The following is a 24,271-nucleotide window of genomic DNA, read 5'->3' on the forward strand; positions in this document are numbered from 1 at the left end:
TTTTTTTTAACTCCTCCTCCCATCTGGCATCTCCTAATTATTTTCTATTACTAATCACTTCAACAGGAAACAGACCGGACTGTTGAATTAAGAGACCTATAAAGGGATAATTTTGTTATTTACAAGTTTCTTACCTCACTGAGACTTTATTATGTGACACTGTATAGCTGGTGATAATCACCTTGGGCTACGATTGTGTCTAATCTCATAAACTAAGCAGGGTCAGGTCTGGTCACTAGTTGAGTATGAGACTCTCAAGGAAAAAAAAAGCCAGGGGCTGCAGGAAGTGTTGCTAGTGGCGCCTTTTGCTGTGAACTAATACCCAGGATGTCTTGTGTTTTATACCCTCTGCAACTCCATAGCCTGCATAACTGTGAGTTAAGAGAGTCTACATACCATGCATTTTCTCCACTTACTTCTATTCTTACTCATATGAGCTCCATTTTCTCCTTACTGCTTGCTATGTGGTGTGGTTTTTTATTCAGATGAGAAGGGGGAAATAAGTAGGTTTACACTGGTTTACTGGTTTRCAAAGTAGGTTTACATGCTCACGCATACAAATTCTCATCATTTGCCTTCTATGCAAAGATCAAAAGACCCTAGAGCAATGGAGCTCTGGTGTGTCGTCCCCTTTTCAGCTGGATATTTCATGATAGGCAGGCACATCTGGTCTACTAATAATTGCTCATTCATATAAGTGGTTACCAAGCCATAAGGCCCATGAAGAGTAAAATGTTTGTTTTAGAACTGGAAGCAGAAAGACAAGTRGTTAGAGGTGGCTAAGTGAAGTATTTGTATGTATTAGTCTATGAAAGGAAAAAGAATCATTTACCCTGTGGTTGATGCTGCAAGAGTTGATCTATTCTAACCCTTGTTTTTTTCCTTTTTGTCTTTCACAAGAAAAAAAAGTATTTTCAGATAAAATTTCTCATGCTTAGTTTTCTTCTCTAGCTGAATGTTTTTTTTCTTCTGAATATGAGCAAAGTAAAGAGAGCGGTTTTGTTACTAAGCTCAATAAACTGCTTGCTCTTATTACTTCAAACCTGTCACACTAGTTGTCAGCAAAGACAGCAACTCTTGACAGTTTTTCAAAGTCTTAGCTAGAACATTAACTTTTAGAACATGAAACTATTCTATGTTTAACCTTTTTTTCTGCATGGCATCATCAGTTAGGAACTGTGCCATTTCTGGCATTTGCTGCTATTACAGTCCTAACGTTTAAGGAACGTAAGAGCCATCAAGTTAAAGATCTGACTCTTTGAGAACCGTTTTTGCTCTAACCCTTGTCATATTAATACTGATATTTCTGACTTCAACACACCTTGAAAATAACTGCAGGAACTGCAGGATCATGTTTTTCTAATAGTGAAGATCATATTATAATGCACTTAGCCAATAAATTTTTTAGTAAGGATTATTATTGTGTTTAGTTAGAGTTAAAGCAGTTGAAATAGGTTGCCTAAAGAGCATTACAGCTAGAATCACAAAGGATAACTTCTCCTTTTAAACCTTACTTGTACGTGCATGTGAATTAATACATTTTTTATGGTTTCCAATTTGTGGATTAGATTAGCACCTGAAGGCAAGCAACTTTTCCCTTTCCTAAAAGAGAGCAGAGTGAATTAATACTGTGGAAAGTATGAAAGGTTATATTCCCTGTCTCCATTCTACATGTAATTGTGAAATGTTGTGAAAACTTTATGCCTTGTATCAAATAGAGTATTGATTGAAGAAAGTTTCTGGTGATTTGGTATTGCCAGAAAAGTCTTGAGATAATTACCAAAACTAATATGGTAGTGAATTATGTTAGCATTCAAGCATTTTTGTGACTTGGCTGAAGATTAGGGTAAGAATGTGTTTAATATAAATAGTTAAAAATTCCAAGAGTATCATCTAGGTTTGCATCTTTCACACAATTGGAAGTGTTCAGTCTGTAAGTGACAGCTTTACATGCACTTCAGACTCCAAATCCCCCTTAGCATTTGTCTCAGAGCTGCAGCCTGCTGCTTGGAAGCTGACAATCACCTTGTCATAAACAGAAGTTCTTAAAGCAGACTCATTGCTCAGCAAGTTGGTATGCTGAGAGATTACTAGATAACTTGTCGTAGGGCTTACGGGTTAATCCTCTTGGGTATTTTTATCATTGAAAATCCAGACAATAACAATGTTAGAAGTCATATGAGCAATATCACTTAGAATACAAATTGATGCTAGCASTACAAATAAAAAATTGCCTACTGAGATGAGATTTAAAAAATGACTAAGAAAACAGTTATGCTGAGCAAATATTTTGTTCATTTTCAGTAACTGAATTTAAGAAATGAAACTATACCCCAAGCATAATTTTCTTATCTTTGATGTGCCCTATCCTCAGAAGAAAATCTTTCTGTCTGAAGATCATATGCCTCTGAAATTCCACATGGCAGATCTTTGAGCTAGTGATTGGGACCTAGAACTAGTAGATTTCACCTAAAAGTTGACATCAACTGAAAATTGTGTTAAAAAAAGTCATAGACTTGCTGAATTAAAAAAAAAAAAAAAATCCGTCCACTGTGATAGAGTTTGTATAAGCTGGTGACCTGCCAGTTCCCGCTTCTCCCCTAAAGGCAAGTAATTTATGTAGCCCAAATCTATGATTGGAAATTGCATTGCCAGCTCATATTCAAAATGATCCATTTTTCAAATAAAGACTTTATTTAAATTTGTTTCAAAGATGCTCAATTTGGCCTTTGGAGGCAGTAGTTTCTAGAGTACTTGTCTTGATTTAAGATTTTTACCAGCTATAGCTACTTTTAGGGAAATGAGGTGCTTCCTGCCCTTGCATGCAAGTTTTCACATGATGGAGGCATTTATAAGTGTTAATTAGGAAACTAAGAGGGACTAAACAGGAAAGACAAACTGTGTGTGAAAAAGGAGAAATGACAAAATTGGAATGTTGGTTGACAGGATGTAGAGCGATTCTTTTCAGCTCCTAGCAGGAACCGATGTGCTGCAGGAGGAACTGTTAGCTAACTGCAAACAGTGCCCAGCCACCGGTTTCCAGGGCAGCAACTTCTTTCATACAAGTGATCAGTGTAAGAAAGCAAAGGACAGAGGACTACCTCTGAATAATTTAACATGATCTGTTGTCTAATAAGTTCCAAATATCACAGCGGTTTTCAAATTTCCCTTACTTTGAAATCTGAAAGCATATGTTGAAGTTGATCAGCAGGGGTACTCTAGAGGCATTTCTGCCAGTTAATTCTAGTACATTCTTAACATTTTGATCAATTTGTGGGTTATCCTGGTGAAAAGTTAGGCATATGGTACTTCCTGAACCAGGGATTAGGAGATTTATGGGTGGCAATAACCTGATAAATCAACTCTGGGACTTCTTCAGAGTGTAATTCCGCTGAAGAAGTGTGGAATCAGACTCTGGTTTCATTCATTGCAGGTTTTAAATCAGTCCTCATTTAAACAGAGATTTATGCAAGGAAAGTAAGAGCCTACGTGGGAGAGTTATTTGAAGGATGAGCAGCCTGCTTCATTTTCTGAGTCTGCCTAATTATGTTACATAAAATGAATGTAGACCTTGACCTACAGCACTGGTACAGCTATGCCCGAGGACACGGAAGCAGCTAGAAAATTGGTATCAGAGTCTGCAAGAAATGTTAACAGACACTTGAGATTACCACCTTTTGTAATTTTTTCCACAGTGAGGTGGTCCATGAGTATAATTTCACCATTAGTAATTTTGCAGGAATGTTTCATGTCAGTGTCACAACTCCAGAATTCTTTCAGAGTCAAAATCATTTTCACTTTGAATCATGGGGTTGAATTAAGCATTAATTAAAGACGATTAGGAGACTTTGCACTCTCAGTTTTATTTATGCTAAATAAGTATGACTATGTACTGAAAGTATATTGAAGAAAGAAACTGTGACAGCATATGTATCATAGCAACATAGCTTATTCAGGAAGAAGTGGATGAATTCAAAACAGAAGATATGCCAGAGGAACAGGTGTAGTCTAAAATATGAAGAATGTTTAGAAATTAATGAGCTTCAGTTTTCAATCAGAACTTGTATTGAATCATTCTAAACTGAATTATTGTGTAGAACAAAAAAGGTTAATATTGGAGACATTAGACTGCCAGAGAAGACTAATATGAAATGAATATTATACAACAGCTAAGAAAATATTCATGAGACATAAAAAGAAATTTCTGTAGTGCTTGCCCATGTTATACCAATATTCAAATCTCCTGTTCTGTGAATAAAAACCCTGTATAAATATAGTAATAGAAAGGCCCTGTGGATTATATGATTGTTGTTATACCTAAGCGTATGTGTTTTCAGTTACAAAAAGGTATRGAGATTTATTCTAAAAATTGCTTTTAACAATATGATTCTTGACATGATAAAGGAAGTCTTGTAAATTATTTGTATTTCATATAGCTTGGCCCCCATCAGCATCAAGAGACAATGAGCTTCATCACAAAGGGGTCTGGTTAAGTTCTTGATGTTCTCATGTTTCTCATGATGTTCTTTTTATTTAATTTAATTTGAGGAAATCCTTGTAATAGTGTGGGTCAGATGAAAATAAACAACCATCAGTTGCCTGTGGTTTCTGAAATTAGTCTAACAGCCTAATTTCTCTTACTGTGTTTAATGTGGTATATTACTGACAAAGAACATTTGGCAAAAGAATAATACTCATACAGCTGCTGATTTGCATTAGATTTTGACTATTATCACTCCTGTAGAGCACATTGTCTTRTGGCATTTAAAAATGACTATAAAGTTCTTTTTGGAATACAATTTGCCTTGAAGTGTCACAAGTCAAGTGCTTTTTGCTGGAGTGACACCTGATTGCAATAACCACGTCCTGGTTATGAAGGCACAGCTCCCTGTAGGCCAGCCAGRAGACAGAAGCCACAAACAAGGAAATAGAAGAAAATGCAATGCTGGTAGCTGAAACAGAAAATGATGGTTAAATTGAAGGAAGACAGAGAAACTGCTTAGGAGCAGGAGTTGGTATAGAAAGAATTTTATGAAGGAAACTGTTGTCATTAAAACATCTTTGCATGTTGCTGGTCAGGGTCAGAGTCTCTTCTTTAGGCAGACTTTCTTGCTACCATCAGCTTCTCCTCCCTGAAGCTTCATTGCTGCAAGATACAGAGCTCTCAGAGCAATGCCCCTCAGTGTAATGGCTGGCTTAAAGCATATGAGTAGTCCTCCCTGTCCCTCTGCTTCTGTCTTTTCCCTGGAGAGGGAAAGGATATAGCTAGCTGCTTTAATTCGCCATTTAGCTTACCARCTTCGTGGCCCAGGCTTCTGGCAAGAGGAAAGGTAGCTTGAATGGATCAAAAAACAAAGCCAGAAAGGTGGGTGGGATGGATTGRTAACAAAGCTGTAAAGGATAGGCTTCATCTGAAGGATTTACTGGAGACCAATTCTGCTGGTTCTTGATGCTTCCTCTCCTTGCTTATGTGAACATTCTTCACCCTCTCTCTCAGAAACAAGGTGGCTGCAGCCTCCTGAGGCAGGGAGATGGGGTCCTCTGTGTTGTACCTGCCCTTGGTGATTGGGCTGGAGTTGCCTCCCTTCTAATTCAGCTTGTTTTCCCAAGGAAAGAAAGAAACTGTAATAATGAGCTGTAAAAAGTGAGGAGAAAAATTGGTTAGTGTGATAGGTCAGTTGGAGCCCACTGCCGTGTGGAAATACTTTCCTCACCACAGTAGGAGTTAGGAGTGAAAAGATTTCAGTTTTTAGCTTTCTGGCTATCTTTTTGCTCCTGCCTGCCTCTCACACAGCTTGGTAACAGCTGTGCTTTTGTTCCACAGTCATTGCTTACCCCTTACAAACCGGCTGGTAGTCTCTGACGCCAGGGGAAGGACTGGAGTAGTTGTTTGTTTTAACAGATGCAAGCAGGGGAGTGGGAGACGTCCCGTGTCCATGTGGTACGTTGACTGTAGGTAAGGAGTTCCTTGGCTGAGCCAGTTCCAGGACTGAACCAGGACAGAGGCAGGAGCCCAGGAGGAGTGCAGTTAGCATCATATGGTCCATCTAGTTCAGACACTGCTCTGTGCTGAAGTTTGTTACTGGTTATTCATACAACATAAATAAAGCTGTACCTGTTGTTTTTAAAACCCAGTTGGGCAGCATTATTTGTTGCAAGATCCTAGTCCCTATGTGTGCATATTCTTATATACCCACACACAGGAGAGAGGGACATTTGTATTAAACATAGCCATCATGTTTTGGGGATGTTTATATCTACGGAATATTAAGGAAATCCCTTGAATTCCCCTCCTGCATCAGGTGGACACACGGGGCCACTTGCTGACCTCACCAAACGCCTAAGTCATTTGATGTTTACAGAATCATCCAGAATCAGAACAAAAGCTGAACTCGTTGCTGAGGATATTTTGAAGTTTTTTATTTTATTTTTATGATTGCTAGATCCTCTCCTTAAGAAGAGAAATGCATTTTTAGTTTGCCATTGAAAAGTACCTTGCTTTTGTATCATTATCCAGAAAAGCAAATGTTAATTGCTTTTGTCTTGGAGTCTGTTACTGAAGGAGATAAATGGTCGTAGCGGATGTTTTTTGCCAGTGTGCAGTTTCCAACTGTCATTTCCAAAAGGCCCATCTTGATAACTGCATGAAGTAAATCTATAACCAGTCAAGCTAGCAGTAACAAAATAAGCCAGATTGTCCTAGATCTGAATCAGCTGCAGTGATTGGTAGGTTACAGAAAAAGCACTGTTATGTTGGCTTTCTCAAAGGTCTCTGTTTTTAAGCGTCCACTTGCTTGTCATGAAAACAAGGGTACGTCAGGGTATTTCTGAAAAGCGTATTAGTATGAACCTAAAATCTTCACAAACTGTTAGTATTCTGTAATTGTAATGCACAGTACAATATTAAACTAATTCACGTTTTATGCAGTAATTTCTAACAACTGTGGAAATGTTGGGCAGTATTTTTTCCAGGAATTTGCACTTCTGTTTGGGCATTCTTTTTTATTTTATGATCATGCTTTAAACTAAGCCAAAACATTGGTTGAGTTTTTTTAAATTAGGATTTTAATTAAAATGAATTTCTAAAAACCTGTTTTAAGTTCTAGATATAAAAATGTTTATTAAAATTGCTTGCTCTGGGGATTATGTACACTTTTATCAAAAAAGTCTGAAAATATAAATAGCCATTTCTTAGTTTTTGCAATAAGTATCTCACTGAAAAAAGTACCAATTTAATTAGAAACCAGTCCATTTGAAGATTTTTTTTTATAAAAAGTAACTCCAGTATTTTCAGAATTTTACTCAGCAGTAGGTTTTCATCATTCAGCCAGGTCTAAACCTAAACTCATCTCTGAGTAACTCTGCAGACTTCAGTAGGGGTTATTTGTTGAACGAGCATCTCAGTATACACTGAGCATTGTGTGAACCTGATGCTAACCATGTGCCATGAAAATGTGGCTAAGCTGGAATGGCAGCAAGAGAAATACTACCCTGCTATTAAAGACCACATGATGCTCCTGTTCATTGAGTTTCTGAAACGTTAGCTTTGACGTTGAACATTTTCATACCATTCCCACCCTCCACTAACACAACCTATCTGTGGATAGAGGCTATGCCTGAAAATTATTAGCATGTCTGTAAGTGAAAGAAGAATGAAATGAATATAGCTTATGACCAATTTTAAATAAAAAGTGAAAATTTGGAGTGTTTTTTCCCCTTGTGGAACAACTCTGTAAATGAAGTGACTGGGAAAAATATATTTAGCACAGAACAGAACTTCACCAAGAAGAAATGCATTGAARGAAATGGGGCTTATTTTCACTGTCTGATTGATTAGCTTTTGAAAATTGTGTACTGAAACCATAAAATGTGCTTATAAAGTGTTAAGGTAAGGAAGGTTTTTCTAGGCATATGCATTTGGCTAAGTTAACTGTACAGTGAAACAGAACACTACAAAACATACAGCAGCTAGCAGAGCAATCCAAGTTTGTTTGTCAAATATCTCGTTCTTTGACATGTGCAATAGGGCATCATCTTTGATTTTTTAAAAAATGCATGCAGTATAACTGGTGGTTAATACTATTATTGAAATGCATTCTTTAGAGGGAAGAGATTGTGTTATACATAAAGTCTGAATCAATAAAGGCATATTTAGTCATTACAACATGAAAATACCATATGAGAATGAAAACACTGCATGTGTGTTTCCAAGATTGAAGAAAACATGATACTGTGTTTGAGAGAGGAGACAGGTGGTCATGAAACTAAAAACTCTTTTATACTGGAAAGGCAAAYGGAGTTCAGGATGTCTGATTTCAGGGCTCGAGCTAACCTGACTCTTGAATATTCTGTTTTTTTCTGGAGTAATTTTAGTTTATTACTCAGCAAATGAGAAACGTGTTGATTTGCTTTTTTAGAGAGAGAATTGGTCTGATGCTGACTGAATTGTATGACTGGATTAAACTTGCATAACGTGACTGTTTCAGAGAGCTCAGAGAATGACTAATTAGAACTTACAGCAGGCCATGGATGGCTTTAAAAACATTTCTGTAGATGACTTTAAAAACATTTCTGTAGAGTCTTCATAATAAGACTTACTGATTGTGAGATTAGTACCAGAAAATATGCACATATTATCCAAGTAACACTTAGAACAAACAGTGCTCAAGAAAACAGCTGTTGCTACCACGCTCTAAAGCACTACTCTCACGGGGAAAGTAAAGAAAGTGGTGTCACTGTAGGACATGACTGAGACATTCTTATGGTTGAAGTTTTATCATAAATTTGAAATAGCAAGTTATAGCCTTTGGGGTTTTGATTTTTGTTTTTTTCCTTGAGTCCATATGTAAAACTTCTGGACATCTGGCTTGGTTTAAAGGTTGTTGTATTGCTGCGTTTGTTTTTTTTTAGTGCTCATTTAAGTCACTAAAATGCGCAGGACTAAAAGGCTGCTCAGATTGTGTGCTTTTCTGAGTATTTGCTTGTCTATTACTTCCAGTTGTTCCAGTTTCAGTTCACTTCAATCTCATGAAACACATCCTTAATTTAATTTGAAGAAATACAGTCCTCCAGTTTCCTTCCTCCTGGAGTCTATACAGCATATGGCTCCCTAAATATGCAAACGATTGCAAATGTGTATCACAAATAATAAAAAGTCAAAATTTCAAAAGGTGTAAGGGAAAAGATTTTCCTCCCTACATGTCTCCCTCCTTTTTATGCAGTACACAGTAGCTGATATCTAATAGTTGTCTCCATTAAGGCAGAGCAAGTTCTGAAGGTAACTGCTGGAAAATAAAAGGGCTTCTGAGAGGGAACTTGGATGGAGGGTAGGAGTGGGGGAGCCACTGCCAGAGAGCAAATGTGGAATTATCAGTCAGTCAAAGGTGTAAGAAGAAAAGCAGGATGTAAACGTTTGCAGGCTGGGAACAAGACAGAGTAGGGCTACTGGGCAGGAGAGGGCATCACCCCAAGGTYCATGATTTAATTTGTTTGTTCTCAACAGCTTTGGGAAAGATTGTGACTCATCTGGTCACAATGGTGGGGCTTCCTGAAGGACAGTGGTTTGCTGCTTGTTACTTTATTAGCTCAGGTCCTGTTAATCTAAAGATCTGGACTTTCATGACCCGAACTTCAGTCAGTAAGGTGTGTGCAACACAAATCTTATTCTTCAGTTCAGTTGTCAAAACTAAGGATGAAGGCTGTGTTCAAAAGAGCATTATCTTGCAACACTAAACTTCCAAAGTTAGGAAATGGGTGAAGAATGAGTATTCATTACCTAATTACGTGATCTGAAAGTTGTTATATGGAAATGAATTTTAATAACAACAATATGTTAGAGAAATAGGTAAGATTTATATTTTTCAGAACTTTTGAGTGGCTAATGTCATGGCTCTAACTTTCTTCTAATCCAGATTTCTGGCGTACACAGATATAGTGCATATAGCACATGTAAAGGGCAGAAAGTGTATGTATGCACAGTATTCCTAAATTTGTAAACACCAGAAAGTGCTTTACACTGACAATGTAAAGCCGCTTTATGTAAAACCAGTAACCAGTTTTAGTTAGATTACTGTAACATGAATTACTGTTAGAATTAAAATTCACAATCTTATAACCTTTCAGATTATAACGCATTTTCATAATTACAGCCATGAGATATGACCTTTCCCTGTTGGGTGGTTTTGCTTACCTTTTTATTGCTATTCTTAGGATTTAATTTTCTAGGATCCAGAAACCATTTTCTATTAATGTTACTCTAAAGTGCAATTGACAATAAATCAGTTCTTCAAAATTAGGGAAAAGGAAGCTGATGATTGTCAAAACAGAAATATGCATTTTACCAAAGATTGAAAGGAAAATGCAAAATGCTTTATCTTGCTTAAGTGAAATTATTCAAAAGCTAATAAGGGTCTGATTCTGATAGGATCTGAGTATAAATGTACTCTTAAAAATGGTGGGTTTATTTCATCAGTGATGTGTATTGCTTTCCAACAAATTCAGTGTTCAAAGAGTTTATTTCCTAATATGAAGTTTTGGTGATTTATTTTTTTCCTTTAATACAAGCTGAAAAAAAGGAGGGATTTTAGGGTTCCCAGGAAGTCTGTAACATAATTGTGTTTACAGAACTTTACAGTTTGCTTCCTGAACCTGTTCTGTTGACCTTTGGAGAGGATGACTCTGCTCATCTGGGTCAGGTTCAGGCCTGTTGTTCCATGAGGATTTTTGCCTGGTTTAGTGCTTGGGAAAAGAACTCTGAAGTGACTTTAGTGAGCAAGAAAGGAGAGAATGAGCTCAAAGGCCTGTCTGCTTCCTCCTCCACTGAGTTACCATCTATACCTTCCCACTATATCCACTTAAATGTTGCAGCTAGTTTTTGCTGTATCTCACTGCTTACCTCTTTTTTTTTTTTTTTTCCTATTGCAACGTAGAGTTATACTATATATAGAAGGGAAATGTGAGAAAGGAAATGTGTGAAAAAGCCATCTATTTGCTTGCAGCAGAAATGAGTGGTTAAAACCAACCGAGGCAGATTGAAGTAACTATTGGGAAGTAATTTCTCAGCAGAATGGTGGCTAGGGCAGCCCTACAAATAAGTTTGGAAGCAGGTTTCAGCATCCTAATAACCGCCTCCTGTCTGTATGGAAGCTGAACCGTATCAGGTATTCCCAAGGCCAGCATATGAGCTGCTAAGGTCTGACAGCTTCATCGGGTAAAACCCGCAGCCGGTGTTCTGTTTATTGGCTATTAACTTGCAGTACAAATCAGTGGTTGRTGAAGCGTATTTGTAGAACCAAAATCCCTGCAACCTGCTCCTGTGTTGAAGCCCCATAGATTTTTCAGACCTGTAGAGAGGGCACTGGTGGCCCTGCAAGGAAGCAGTGGAAGAGCATTATTCTTCTGAGCCTTATCTGCAGAACTGAGCTAAATGGTGACACTGTGATGCAGCTGCAGAACGCACACTGCTTCCACCCAGAAGCCTGCGACAAACTGCTTGTCTTTGGTTGTTACTGAGTCATGAGAGATAAAAATATCTCTGCGTCTCTGCTGAAGAGAGGAGAGTGCGGTGCTGCAGGTAGGCAGTCTGAGGAAAAGGAGAGGAGGGTTGCGCTCTGGCCAGTTGCACAAGCCGGTTGTATACATGGAGAGGTCCCTCCTGAATCCTGAAGGTCACAGGCTGTTGGTCAGTCCCACAGTGTAGCGTATGTCAGAGCAAAGGTCCGTTTTTGCCGTCTCTGACAAAGACTGTTAGCAAATGCTTGGAGAGGACTAGAAGAACAAGGGCGTAACTAGAGTGGTCCTAGTGGCATACCCCTCTGCTGTCAGCAGTCAGCTAGTAGGACCGCCTCAGCTGGGTGATGGCAATGAATAGCTCCCGAAGGGTATCGATTCCTTTGGGCCTTGGTCTAATCCCTTTTGAGCCCGTTGTACCTTGGCCTCTGCTGCATCCCATGGCAGTGAGTTCAACAATTTAATTATGCTTGTGTGAACTACTGCTTCCTTTGGTTGTGGTAGAGCTCGCTAGGGCTGGATGGTCCTGTGCTCTCCACATTTCTTCATCAGTTACGTCAGTCCGGGCTGTAGGTTTTGGTCTGATTTGAGACTATTGGTCATTCACCTTCTCTCAAGGTGCGTATGTCCCAACAGAGAGGTGCCAGAGCAAATCTGGTTTTAAGTCTTTGTGGAAAGGGTGGTATAAAGAACTTCCAGCGGCTTTTGTGCACATCTCTACTGGAGGAAGAGGAGGTTGTCTTAGGGCGTGAGTTTGAGGAGCTTCTGTTTATATGAAAAACATTGAAAAATGTAATTTCAAAGGAYGAACAATGAGCAGCATTTATATTAACTGCAGCAGTTATATTAACTGATGCTAGAGCTACTCTCAGCTTTACCTCCGGGTGCCGTACCCACGTCAGAGCTGGGGGGAGGGCGGAAGAGAGCTGTTTTCTTTAATGTTTCTTGATTTTTCTGTGCGCAGTGTTAGCCTTGCGTGTGCGCCTCTGAAAATGTAGTGAAATCCTCCAGCTTTGGGATGCCGAAAGATGCCATTTTGTAATGCCGCATGACTCATTCACTGCTCGCTATCCTCCCGCGGATACTTCGCCTTGAGCCGGCGAGAAAGGCTCGGGGGGGAGGCGGCGGGGGAGAGCCGCGGCAGACGGCGCCCCCCGCTCGCCCGGGCTCCATTGGCTGCCGCCGCCCCGGGAGCCACCCCCGGGCCCCGCGCCGCGGAGCAGCCGCGCTCCGCTCCGCGCCCGCGCAGCGCCGCGCACCCCCCGCGCCGCGCCGCACGCAGCGCAGCGGGTCCGCAGCGCTCGCTCAGGATGGACTGCAGGGTCTTGCTCGAGCTCTTAGAAACGCGTCTTTTGACAAAGTAACGTGACTTTGCTAAATGGATGAAGAGGCTCTGGGCTTGCTCACGCTGACACTGACTCCGACTTTTATCCGTATTCCAGACCCTTAAGTTTTTCACGAGCAGACCAGATCCCTTAAAAAACACRGCAGCAGCAAGAAGAACCTGTCTCGTTAAGTTAGCCTTTCAGCAAAAAGTGCAGTGTGATGAGCACGCCAGTCTCCCGAGTGATTTAGCTTTCTGAAATGTTCATTTTTGATTTTTTAAACTGAGTCCAAGAAGTACAGAGCACAGATCAATCCAGGGTCCTGTTTTCCTTCCCTGTCGGTTCCAAAATGCCATCCAAAGAGTCTTGGTCAGGGCAAAAAGCTAACAGAGCTACAGTTCACAACTCAAAACAAGAGAGCCGTCAACAAGATTTATTGATAGCAGCCTTGGGGATGAAACTGGGTTCTCAAAAGTCATCTGTGACAATCTGGCAACCTCTTAAACTCTTTGCTTATTCGCAGTTGACATCACTTGTCAGAAGAGCAACTCTGAAAGAAAATGAACATATTCCAAAATACGAGAAGATTCATAACTTCAAGGTAAGAAATTATGCAACTTACTACTTTTTAAGCTACAGAGACTATTGTTTCTTGTTTTAAAATGAGTCCAGGATTGCATGGAAATAACGCATATGCAGCTTTTGAGAACTTAAATACTTTGATTAAATCTTACTGCCAGTTAAGCCAATTAGACTTTTTTGAAACATATCAGCAAAAGTACGAGGGTTTTGTTGTTGAGTGCTTATGTGCATTTATTTGTTTTATTATTTATCTAAGTTATCTGTGTTAATTAGCATTGTTTTATAAGGAAAGAGAGARGTCTAATACTGAGAAAATTTTTTCAATTCCTTTATTTTAGTTYAGTTTTATTTATGGTGCTATGATATTGAAAAATCTKTGTTAGATCTTTGATTAGAAGATTAAACTTATCCCAGTTTGTCACTGGTAAATAGCTTTGGATATAAGAAGCATGTTCTRTTGCTTCTGGATTAAGCAGATGGTCTGCATTTCCCTTAGTTTCTGGCTTTTCTCCTGTGTTAATGAATTGACTGTGATGAAAGGAGCATGGCTTACCATGGGGCTATTAGAGCTGCTGACATTTGCAACTACCTTTTGTTTTACTAAAATTTACTTAGTCTTTTTGGTAGCTTCTAAATGTTGTTTTAGTTTTTTAACTAAATGACACTCTTTATTAAGAGAGAAACACATGTCAACACAATATATGCATGTTTTGTACCTATATCTGTAATAAGTGCCCAGTAAGGATTTGGTAATTCAACCTTTTTCAGTCAAATTATATCACATTAGGCAGTTTTTATTTGCAAGTTTAAGCGAATTGTTGTTTTACTGAATTCATGCAGGCGACAATGTAAACTTCATATACAGTACCTGAAACCTAGTTTTACCTTAAATGTGTTGTTCCCTATGTAGCTTTTGTTTTGTTTATTTTAGGACAAGGGGAAATCATTAATATAATATAGGCATCTGATCGTATAAACATCTTTTAATTACCTCTTATTTTCAGTTTTGATTTCCATCACACATGTGTRTGTGTGAATGTACACATACACATATGTGTGTGTTTACCTACAGTCCATTTGATTTTATTTAGGCCATTCTCTGGCTTTTGAGTTCAGGTGACCGCTAAAATTGGAAACTTTATATGATCAGAATGTTTTGTTTGACTTCAGTTCTTCAGTAAAGCACAAAATTGAAAACCATGTACAAAATGCTGTATAAAAAGGCATTTAATATGAACATTTGGCACAAAATAATCCTGCTGGCTGTCAGTTAAATCCCAAGCATATTTTCAYAAGGTCCTAAAGTGCCTTGCAATTTTAATTTTTTCTTTAGAATTTGAAGGTAATTCCTGCAGATGCCCACAGATACTGATTTTCCATGTGCTACAATATTTGTAGGGTAACGTGTTTAATTTTGCATACATCTCTATGCTATAGYTGCTTTCCTTTACCAGTCTGAAACATATCTGTTTTGAAAATAATCCGATAACCTGATTTCCATTAGTTTTGGTTTGTTGGTTTGTTTGTTTGTTTCCAGAAACTGTTTCTGGAAAGTTTTGAGACTGTGAGTTTTCCATCCTTTTTTTCAAAAATAAACTGTAAGATCAATCCAAAGTCATCGATACAGCACAAACTTTCCACAAAGGTTATTTTCTTTATAATGGTTATTCTCTAGTTCCTTTACACATACAGCTGCTAGAAAAATAGACCTTTTAAAGTACTGTTTTCTCAAGTCAGTAAAATGGAGTCTGCTTACACAGATAATTTTTACTGTGAGAAAACAGAACAGAAAACTCTTGCATCTTAAAGMGTACACAGCAACCAACCTACCTGCTAAGGGAATGTTGCTGATGTTAACAAGCTCTGCATTTGGCCACTGTCCCATTTAAACAAATAACTATAACCCCGTCATAAYTATTGTGTTATAGATGCGAACTGAATGGCCATCACTAGCTCATGTGAKTCCCTGCTTTATCGTTCTTTGCTTGTCAGATTTTTTTTTCTCAAATGCATAGACGTCATCATTTAAAATTTCTAAATAAGTATCCTAGTATCCTAGGTTGCCTGCCAAGTAGCAAATGTGCCACCCATGTAGAAAGGAAGGAAATGTCACTCTCAGATTCTTTTTAAATAGATTAAATAGATTTATATATCTCAACTAATCATCTGTGATTGCAGTCCCCTCTACCAGCAAAAAAAGGAGGACATCCACTAGTTGGTACCCCTAGGCCTGATGTTCTCTTCATTATGCAAGCACTGGGCAACAGATGGGGACCCTTAACCCTTTGCGTCTCTGAYTAGTCACAGAAATTGAGGGATCTTAGAAGTCTTTTATACTGAAAATGCTATAACATCCCAGTAGAGAGAGGAAAGATGGAGCATCGTTAATCCCCGACACCAAGTACTGTTGTCTTGGAAAAMAGAACATGGCAGCAGCCACTGGGGAGATGATCTGGGTACGCAAAATGCTGAAGTGACTTGGCCACAGATGAGGAGACAAAAATTCTCCTTCAGTCTCTGCGCCTTGTGTTCCCATCCACTAGGTGCTTTAGAAGGCCAGCGCCAGCCAGGCAAAAATACCAGGCCGTGGGACATAGGTGGAATTGAAACCCTCAGAAATTTGTTGCCTCTAGCRAACTTTAAATCATGTAGAGGAATGCTGCAATGAAGTAGTCATAAAATAATAGTCCTCCACAGAAGTACAAGCTGGAGACTTGTGAATATGCCTGGAGAAAGGACAAACACGAAAGTTGTTTTTAAGTCTGTTAATCTACATTTTGCTCGAGGCGGGGGTAGTGTTTGAAAGAAGAATGTAGACAGTTCTGCTAGGCATGCTGACATGGTTGGGTATTGAGAGGTTTTAATCTTGTTTAAATCTGCTGGAATTTGAGCTATCTTCTGCCTTGAGTGGGTAGCCTGACCTACTGGGGGTGATTCTGAGCTCTGCAGGCAGACCTAGCCAGTAATGATCTTTTCAAGCTCCATAATGTTCTCCTGATTGTGAAGTCATGGTCTGATATGAGCACATCTCAAATGCAAATACACAGGGGCTGAATTCTGTTAAATTAATCTCCATAAGTAAAGAAAGGGATGATGATTTATAATTGCAGATCCGACTGAGTTTTTAATGCATATTTCTCAGGAGGAGAGGTAGATATTTAAAATACTTGATTTTTTTAAAGTGCGTTTGGGCTTTTTGTATTTTACAGAAAATTTTCTGTTAATGGTTCTGTTTTATATCTCCTCCATAAATCAAATATAAAAGAGTCTATTAATTCTAAATATATTAGCTAAAAGAGATTATGTCTACAGTGTTTGACACAGCGTYTTATTTAACTCTAATTAAATAACAGGGTTTGAAGGTGAGCTGGGATTGTGAGTGTGACTTGACTGGGTCTGTCTATTTCATACTTGATTTCTTTTTCTTTCCCTRTGTATGCTCTGGTTTTTTAAAGTCCAGCACACTGAGTGAGATCTCYTTTGTAAAGTAATTGTCAGAGCAAAACAGGACAGTCACTTCACCATCTCTGCAATTTCAGCCCCACCTCCCACCACAGAAAGGCTTTTCCTCTGCTTCAGTTTCTTATCCATACAGGGGAAGATTGCACACTCTCTAAAACACGTATGTATCTATATGAACATGTGTATTTGATGGATGTCCAGATTGTTTTTCCACCAGTAATTCTGAACAAGAACATCTTCTATCTGGAAGCTCTAAGAGATGCGTAGGCTGCTCTTCAAATCTCTGAAGAGGRGGTGTAACTGAACCTAGTGTTGTTTTTCTTGTGGCAGAAAAGCTGTATCATATGGGATAGTTTTGTAATGTTTCCTAGAAGTGGGCWGAGTAAACTCCCAGAAGTTTATTCTACAGCTGGACCCTTTTCTCTATCACTTATAAACCTCATATTTTGTTTATATCTTGCCCCCAATGTGCAACAATTGTGATAGCTTTTAAGTTAAATTTCTTACATAGCTGTAATCTGAGCTATTTAAAAATTTTAAGGTTAAGACTAAGAATTATATTGTCCACAAAAGAAGGAGCACAGTGGCTGCCACAGCAAGTTGTAATAGGTTTCTTGGACAAAACTCTCTTAAAGCCCACTAGTTTCAAGTCCTACTCGGCTGTTTTTCTGAATAGACAAATGTAGAACATAGGCCCTACACGTGTGAATAAAGAGAGACTGAGGTATTAGTGTAGTAAAATAAGAGATTGTGGATCTCGTTCTAATGAGTTTTCTTTCTGGAAGGAGGTTTAAAGAACTACATTTGCCAAGGCTTCACTGTATTTTCAGCCCTGAGAACCCGAATCAAGCAGTTTTCTGGTAAATACAACTCTCTCCGGGTTGGTGGGCTCTTTGTTTTAATCCTGAGGAACCAACACACCAATGAAATGGAGGGAATGTAGTGAGGGACAGCTGTCACCAACTGGGGCTTCGAGTGGCCGCAGAGAGGGGTTGGGGGGGTAGCAGGGCCCCTCCTGGCAGGCAGAACCAGGGCAGGCAGGTGAGGAGGAGGAGGTGGTCCTCACACCACTATGAACCTCCAATTGAAGGGCAAAGGGGCCTGAGGCAAGGGTGAAAAGCTGTGGATTGGTTACGGAGATGAGGGAGAGGAGCTCCGGGTTGGGATGTTTGTAGTGTTAGACAAAAACGAGAATCAGAGTTGCTAGAGTTTAGGATTACTGTGGGGATACCCCATCTCACCTCTCTCCACTGAAGTGCTTTTGCTGGAGTATTGGGCACACATAGTATTTCCCTTGCACAGTCCTGAGGAAACTCAGGCACCTCATCTATCCACCTTCCCCCTACATCCCGTATTATTTTTTGCTGCTGAAAAAGAGAGATACCTAAGGAGTGCCTTACACCCTGACTCCATTCCTTCCTGACATGGAGCATTTTCTGCGCCTTCTCTCCCCTGGTGCTGGGCTCTGGGCTTTTGCACTGGCCTCACTCATTTTCCTCCTGCTGAGGCAAACAAACTATTTGTGATTGGAGAAAACAGTAAAACTATACATACCTAAAACCTAAACTCGGGGGAAGGAGGGCAGTCATGGAAGAGGAATATTAATCAAGAGTTATGAAAACTTAAAAGAAAGTGGAAAAGAAAAATTTGAGATGAACAGGGGAAGCTTTCCTGCTAATGAAACATAATAGTGAGTGAAATAACCTTCCTGTTACTTGGCAAATTTAAAACACCTGTGTACAACAGTGAAACATCTTACAGTATCAAGGAGATCAGCTAGATAACCTTAAAGGTCTGTGCTCCCCTCCAGCTTGTGTGATTCATGGCCCCTGGAGGATTTTTAGCTCCCTTGACTTGTTTTGGGTATTCGATCAGACATCTCTGATTGCTGAGAAGATAACTTGTGCCAGGAGAGCATTCTGCAGATATTTTGTAAGTGCTGATATTCCAAGATCTAAAAACTAGATTAGTGCTGTGTTGCTTCACTGAAGCAAGAAGGTATCCGTGCCTGTCAAAGGGGACCTGAAATCTGCGTTTCTATGCATCGTTTTCCTGAGGATGTTGTCATTTCTCTTTTACTCTTCACAAAATAAATGTCTCCAGAAGGCTGGGTTTTTTATTAGCTTTCTGTGCAATATTTGCTACTGCCACACTATTTCTTAGTCACTATCTCACTAATGCCTGAAATAGCACAGTCAATTAATTCCATTAAATAAGAGTTGTAAGACTGGTGAAACTGTGATCAACATTCAAACATAACTCTCAAACCAACACTTAAACAAGAGAGGAGAGGAATTTTTCCACTACTACTTAAGCTAAATCAGCAGAAATGATGATCAGTCTTATTTGCTATGATTGCCTCATCTCTCCCTTACACTGAAGGGAAGTCCTAGGTACCTCTTTGAGGGTGACCCATTTGAAAAGCCAGACACTGCTCTCCAGAGCAGAGACAGTGTGCTTTTCCAGAGATAACTAAGGGCAGATTATAGCTTTGAAAGTGCCTGGAAAGTGAAGATTCAGGTGAAGACAAGTTTCCACAAGAAAAGCTTTGCCAGTATAGACAGACTCAAAAATCCCTTTAATAAGCTAACCTAGTCCTGTCCCGTATTTTAGCAATGTAATTGCATCTGTGCTAGGTATTTTTCCAATGTAAAACGTCATAACAAATCCCTTCCATGCCAGATAGTATTATTCTAACAAGAGCTCCTCATGAAGGCCTTGTATAAACACTCGGAACTGGAAGACGGGATGCAGGAGACATACTGCAAAAAGACCACAAACTGTAACAAACTTCTATTAAGCAGATTCATTTTTCTGTGACTTCTAACACAAACTTGTTTATATTTCTGATCTTCTGAAAACTGAGGCAGATTCTGATTTAGGGTAAATTGCTCTGGTTCCCCTAAATAGACTCTGCTGATAGAGYGTAGACCTGGCCCTGAATATATTTTCCAAACTTTAAACGAGTCACTGCACTCAAATGAATATTCAGAAAGAGAACTGGGTGCCTCCAGCATAGTCTTCTGAGAGAGTCTCTACACATTCTCAGAGATAAGAAAACCTCAGGAAATATGAGTTTCCTTTTAGACTTCTAGTACTTGAAAAATGARTGTTCAAAGTCAGGGAAAGTATCTGGAGAAAAAAGCTTGAGAAGAACTTTCCCAAAACTTCTGAAAAGATCTTGTCAGTTCTTTATTGCTGCTCTTGAAACTGACTGCGTATTATAAGGCAGTTCAGGCCAGAGAAGGTTTTAGTCACTGRTGGGTTTTATTCACCTAAAGTATTTATATAATGTACTTTTACTTTTTTACCTTTTTTTTTTTGGAAAAGCCAGGGCTTTTCCAAAGCAGATTCCAAGTAGCACAAAATTATTTTACCCTCTCTGATTTCTAAGCACTGGTCTCTGATTGCAAGCTTTACCTCAGCTTAAAAAAACCCCAACTTTTTCCTAAATTCATCATTTATTTAGGCCGTGATCCCTTCCTACCACAGCAGTAGTCCAGTACCTCACTAATATCCTGTGCCTCCTCCATGTGCATAGCCATAAGAACTGACCAGCTTGTGTATGTGATGAAGCTTAGAAATGCTTTACTGAGGCAAACTAGGCATTTGCCTCAAGGAAAATATATAGCATGTCATATTCTGTTATCATCAACTGCTTTTCCTCCAAATTAGCCATCACTGCAAACGCATCTCTTCAGGAATGTCTTAGAGTTGTGTATTATATGTACAATATTATATAGTGTGTGTGTGTGTATTTTTWAAAAATAATTTTAAATCTAATAATTTTATTTCGATTTTCAGTTCCAGTTTCAGAATTCTGTACACAGACACAGGTACTAAGTAACTTCGGCCTGGCATTAAAATGGAGAATGTATCAGTTTCTAGATACCAATTAAAGGAAAATCTGCTATTCTGCCCTGAAAGAAAGCTTACCATTTTCATTAAATTTACAAGGAAAAAAGCCAACAACCTGCTACTGTCTCTTCTGTTTTTTGCTGTGGCTCTCTCAGAGCACAGCTTAAATACAATTTCCAGTTGTTCTCATTTCTGCTGACATGATCAGCACAAACCAGAAAGTAAACCAGACATGACAGCGCTTCTGGCTCCAAATGAGAGAGGACCTGGAAGAAAGTTTGCCTGCTCAAAATTCATGTCAATGTACCCACTGCCRATAAAGACACTATTTATATTCGACTCTCTGAATGATAGTGCATGCAAACACAATGTCCCCACAGCTCAAGAGCGGCTGAATGCAGTTGTTGGCACAGATCTAGACTGGCTCAGTATGGTCAACACCACAGCTAGGATAGGCAAAGTCAGCTCTCTCTTTGGAGCAGGCATGTTCCAATACTCTCAGTTGCTTTAATTTCTATTATATCTTCRTGTGAAAGCAATTATCTCATAGATACAGCTCTGCTACGTGTGTTGTCGTGACAGTCTTCTAGCTTCTCAGGTTATTCATCAGCTGCAATATTTGCCTCACAGGAAGAATRTCGTTTGCTAAGGTATTTTAGAGTACTTTAGATCCTTGTTTTAGAGGCACTGCTTAATCATTATAATATATGTAAAGATTAAATTGAAACATAGCCAAACTGATGGTTGAGTTGATCCATTTTCTTACTGATACCTTTCTTACTGACACCTTTCTTACACCGTTATGTACCAGACCAGAAATGGATGAAGAGGACTTGCCTATTGGGTGCCAGCATGGATACTTTCAGTGCCTGATAAAATCAGCTGTGACAGGGAGGACAGACTTTAGTACCACAGGCTGAGTTCATCGTTTTAATTGAGACTTACGATGCCTCCTGTATCCAATTAAAATCTTATGAAAGTCTCAACAGACAGAATTTAATTGCTGTAATTGCAAATTAGCTAGGATGACTGAACCTGACCACTGTAGTTCAAGAAGGTAGATCTGCAACAATTTTAGCATCCTTTCTCTAGTTAATGTATTTCATCTCAAAACAGACTATAGGGCCTGGATTTTCCAAAACCCATTACTCTTACCAGCAGTTCGGATGTGGATGGGCCGTGTCAAAGGCAGCCCTGCGTTGTAAAAAGAACGGATACTGTCTGACAGAACTGGCATGTTTGGGAAACCATGGCAGCAGCCTCTAACTGGGGAAGACTTTTTTGTGTGCTGTCACAGAGACTGTTTTCTGTGTTTCAGTGTTGATTTTGCATATGCATGGTTTGTCAGACCCAGCCCTCCATTCTCTGGCTTTGCTAAAGCTCTGCAGATCCATCATGTTCTTTCACATCATGTTTCCAAAGCACTTTACTGATATTTCCTCATTCTTTTCCTCCCCTCTATTGACAAGTTATATAATATAATTCTCCCAGTTATGACTACTGATTATATGCTGACTCAGTCTTGACTTTCAGATAGCAATCAAGGCTATCTAATGAACTGCCTAGGAAATACAAAGGGCTTAAAAATAGCTGGAGTTATGAGCTATATAGGTAACTAACTTCAGTAGTGACCAGTTTAGAGCCTTAGAAATCACYGTGAGACATTGCTTGAGGAACTCACAGCTTATGGTGTAATTTGTTATCARAGTCATTGAGTCATTTTTCAATTGGTTCTCCTAAAAATTTCTCTTTTGTTCTAAGTACTGTTTTAACTAAATGCAGAACAAAAATWAAAAAAGTGCTATAACGTATATAATTATTAATCACATGTGTTATTTTTCCCTGTGTATAAGAAAATGTCTTTCAAACTTAAGCAGAAAACTCTCCTCCTACATAAAATCACAGTAGTTCTGTGTTTTTTATACCTCACTGATACTGTGGGAGAGTTTGAAGTAGAAATGCCTAGATGTTAACTCAATATGAGGCTCTCCTTTTTATCTCAGACTTGCAGAACAATTTAGTAATAGGATTTTATCTAGTTTTTGAAGTAGGTATTTTGCTTTAAAATTATCTAGAATTACAATTTTCTTTTAAATTTCATATTTCCCCTGTAATTTTACAAATTAAGATTAAAAAAACATTTGTCTTCCCCTTCCTTCTCCCATTTTTGTGGACTTCTTGAAACATCATGCAGGATTGAAGCATTATGGAAGGAGGGAGAAAAAGATTTTTGGGATGGGAGTGAGAATGAGATGATTGGGAGATATAAACCACACTTGGCAAACCTGTTCTCTCACGTTTTGTAAGACAGTAAAATCTGCGTATGGCAAGATGCTTTTTTTTTATAAGGGGAAAAATACCCTTGTAATTTAAGTCAGGATCTCTGGAATTCTGTTGGGTGAATTTTCAGAATTTTTTCTGAAAAGCATATTTTAGTTTTGAAAATAAGCAAGTCACTTGGCAGATCTTTAGCATGGGGAATTAAATATAAAAATCAGAATGCTGTATTAAAGTGCTGTGTAATAAATGCAATATTGTTTGCAGGTGTCGTCAGCTCTTTAACTAGCAAAAGGGATGCAAACATGTTTCTTTTAGCCTGCTGCAAGTCCCAGTCTACGGGATGGAACAGAATTGGGAGTGCTGTTCTGACCTCTAAAGGCCAATTTTTGCTATTTTCTGACATCATTTACTGTATCTGATTTGATTTCCAGAGGTCGTATATGCCTCTGTAGGGCTAGATTCCAGTTCTGCTCTGTGGTAGTGAGAAGATCATAGAATGRTAAGGTTGGAAGGGACCTCTGGAGATCATCTAGTCCARCTCTCAGCATAGTGTGGGAATTGAGCCCACGACCTGGGCATTAGCAGCACCACRCTCTAAAAGATGAATGCTGTGGCACTACTTAGCTTTGTGACAAGACAGCAATGTTTAGAAACTCAAAARGGGGCTTCAGAACTGATCCTATGGTCTTCTGCACACAGGAGACTGAAGGAAGTTCTGGACCTATGGACCTCCTAATTCATATTGCCAGAGAACCATCCTACTGCATGTCAGATAAAGGAGGAAGCAAGATAAAAGCAGATAAATCTACCTTTAGCTTTTAATTGTTTTGAATTTGCAATCAGAATAACGGAGAAGAAAGTATAATTTGGATGGGGCAAAGTAAAGCTAAGGAGGCTCAGGCTAAATGTTCTGAGAAGATGATTTCTTACAAAAATTATGAGGAAAGACATTTGAGAATTTGGATGAAACCTGCACGTGTGGAACAKGGGAGAAAATGCTAATGATCCCCAGCCAAGGATCCTGAGTGGCAAAGTAGTTCTTGGTCTTGTGAAAAGTGGCCGGTACATGCTGTAAAGCAAGGAGAGAGAGGCAAGAGGGAAGTCTGTTATGGCCATAGCGTTTCAAAGTTGATAATGAGTCGTGTAGAACAAGTGTGAGGGGTGGGCTGAGAGCCAGGACAAGGTCAGGGGAATCGGCTGCAGTAGAAAGTAGTTATCTAAGTGGATGATCGTTGTTAGAAACGTGAGGAACAAAA

At 39.0% G+C, this 24,271-nt stretch overlaps 1 protein-coding gene across 1 annotated transcript in view; it reads left to right on the top strand.

Annotated features, from left to right (window-relative positions):
* Positions 1-24,271, top strand: part of CHN1 (chimerin 1) — a 113,138-nt gene that overhangs the window by 67,586 nt on the left and 21,281 nt on the right. Inside the window, exon 8 of the mRNA XM_085321959.1 lies at positions 13,357-13,434. Coding sequence (XP_085178085.1) covers positions 13,357-13,434 — 78 coding nt within the window. The remainder of the gene's footprint in view (positions 1-13,356; positions 13,435-24,271) is intronic.

Source organism: Rhea americana, unplaced genomic scaffold (assembly GCF_003343005.1).
Source record: "Rhea americana isolate MKP2758 unplaced genomic scaffold, rheAme1 scaffold_12, whole genome shotgun sequence".
Lineage (NCBI taxonomy): Eukaryota > Metazoa > Chordata > Aves > Rheiformes > Rheidae > Rhea > Rhea americana.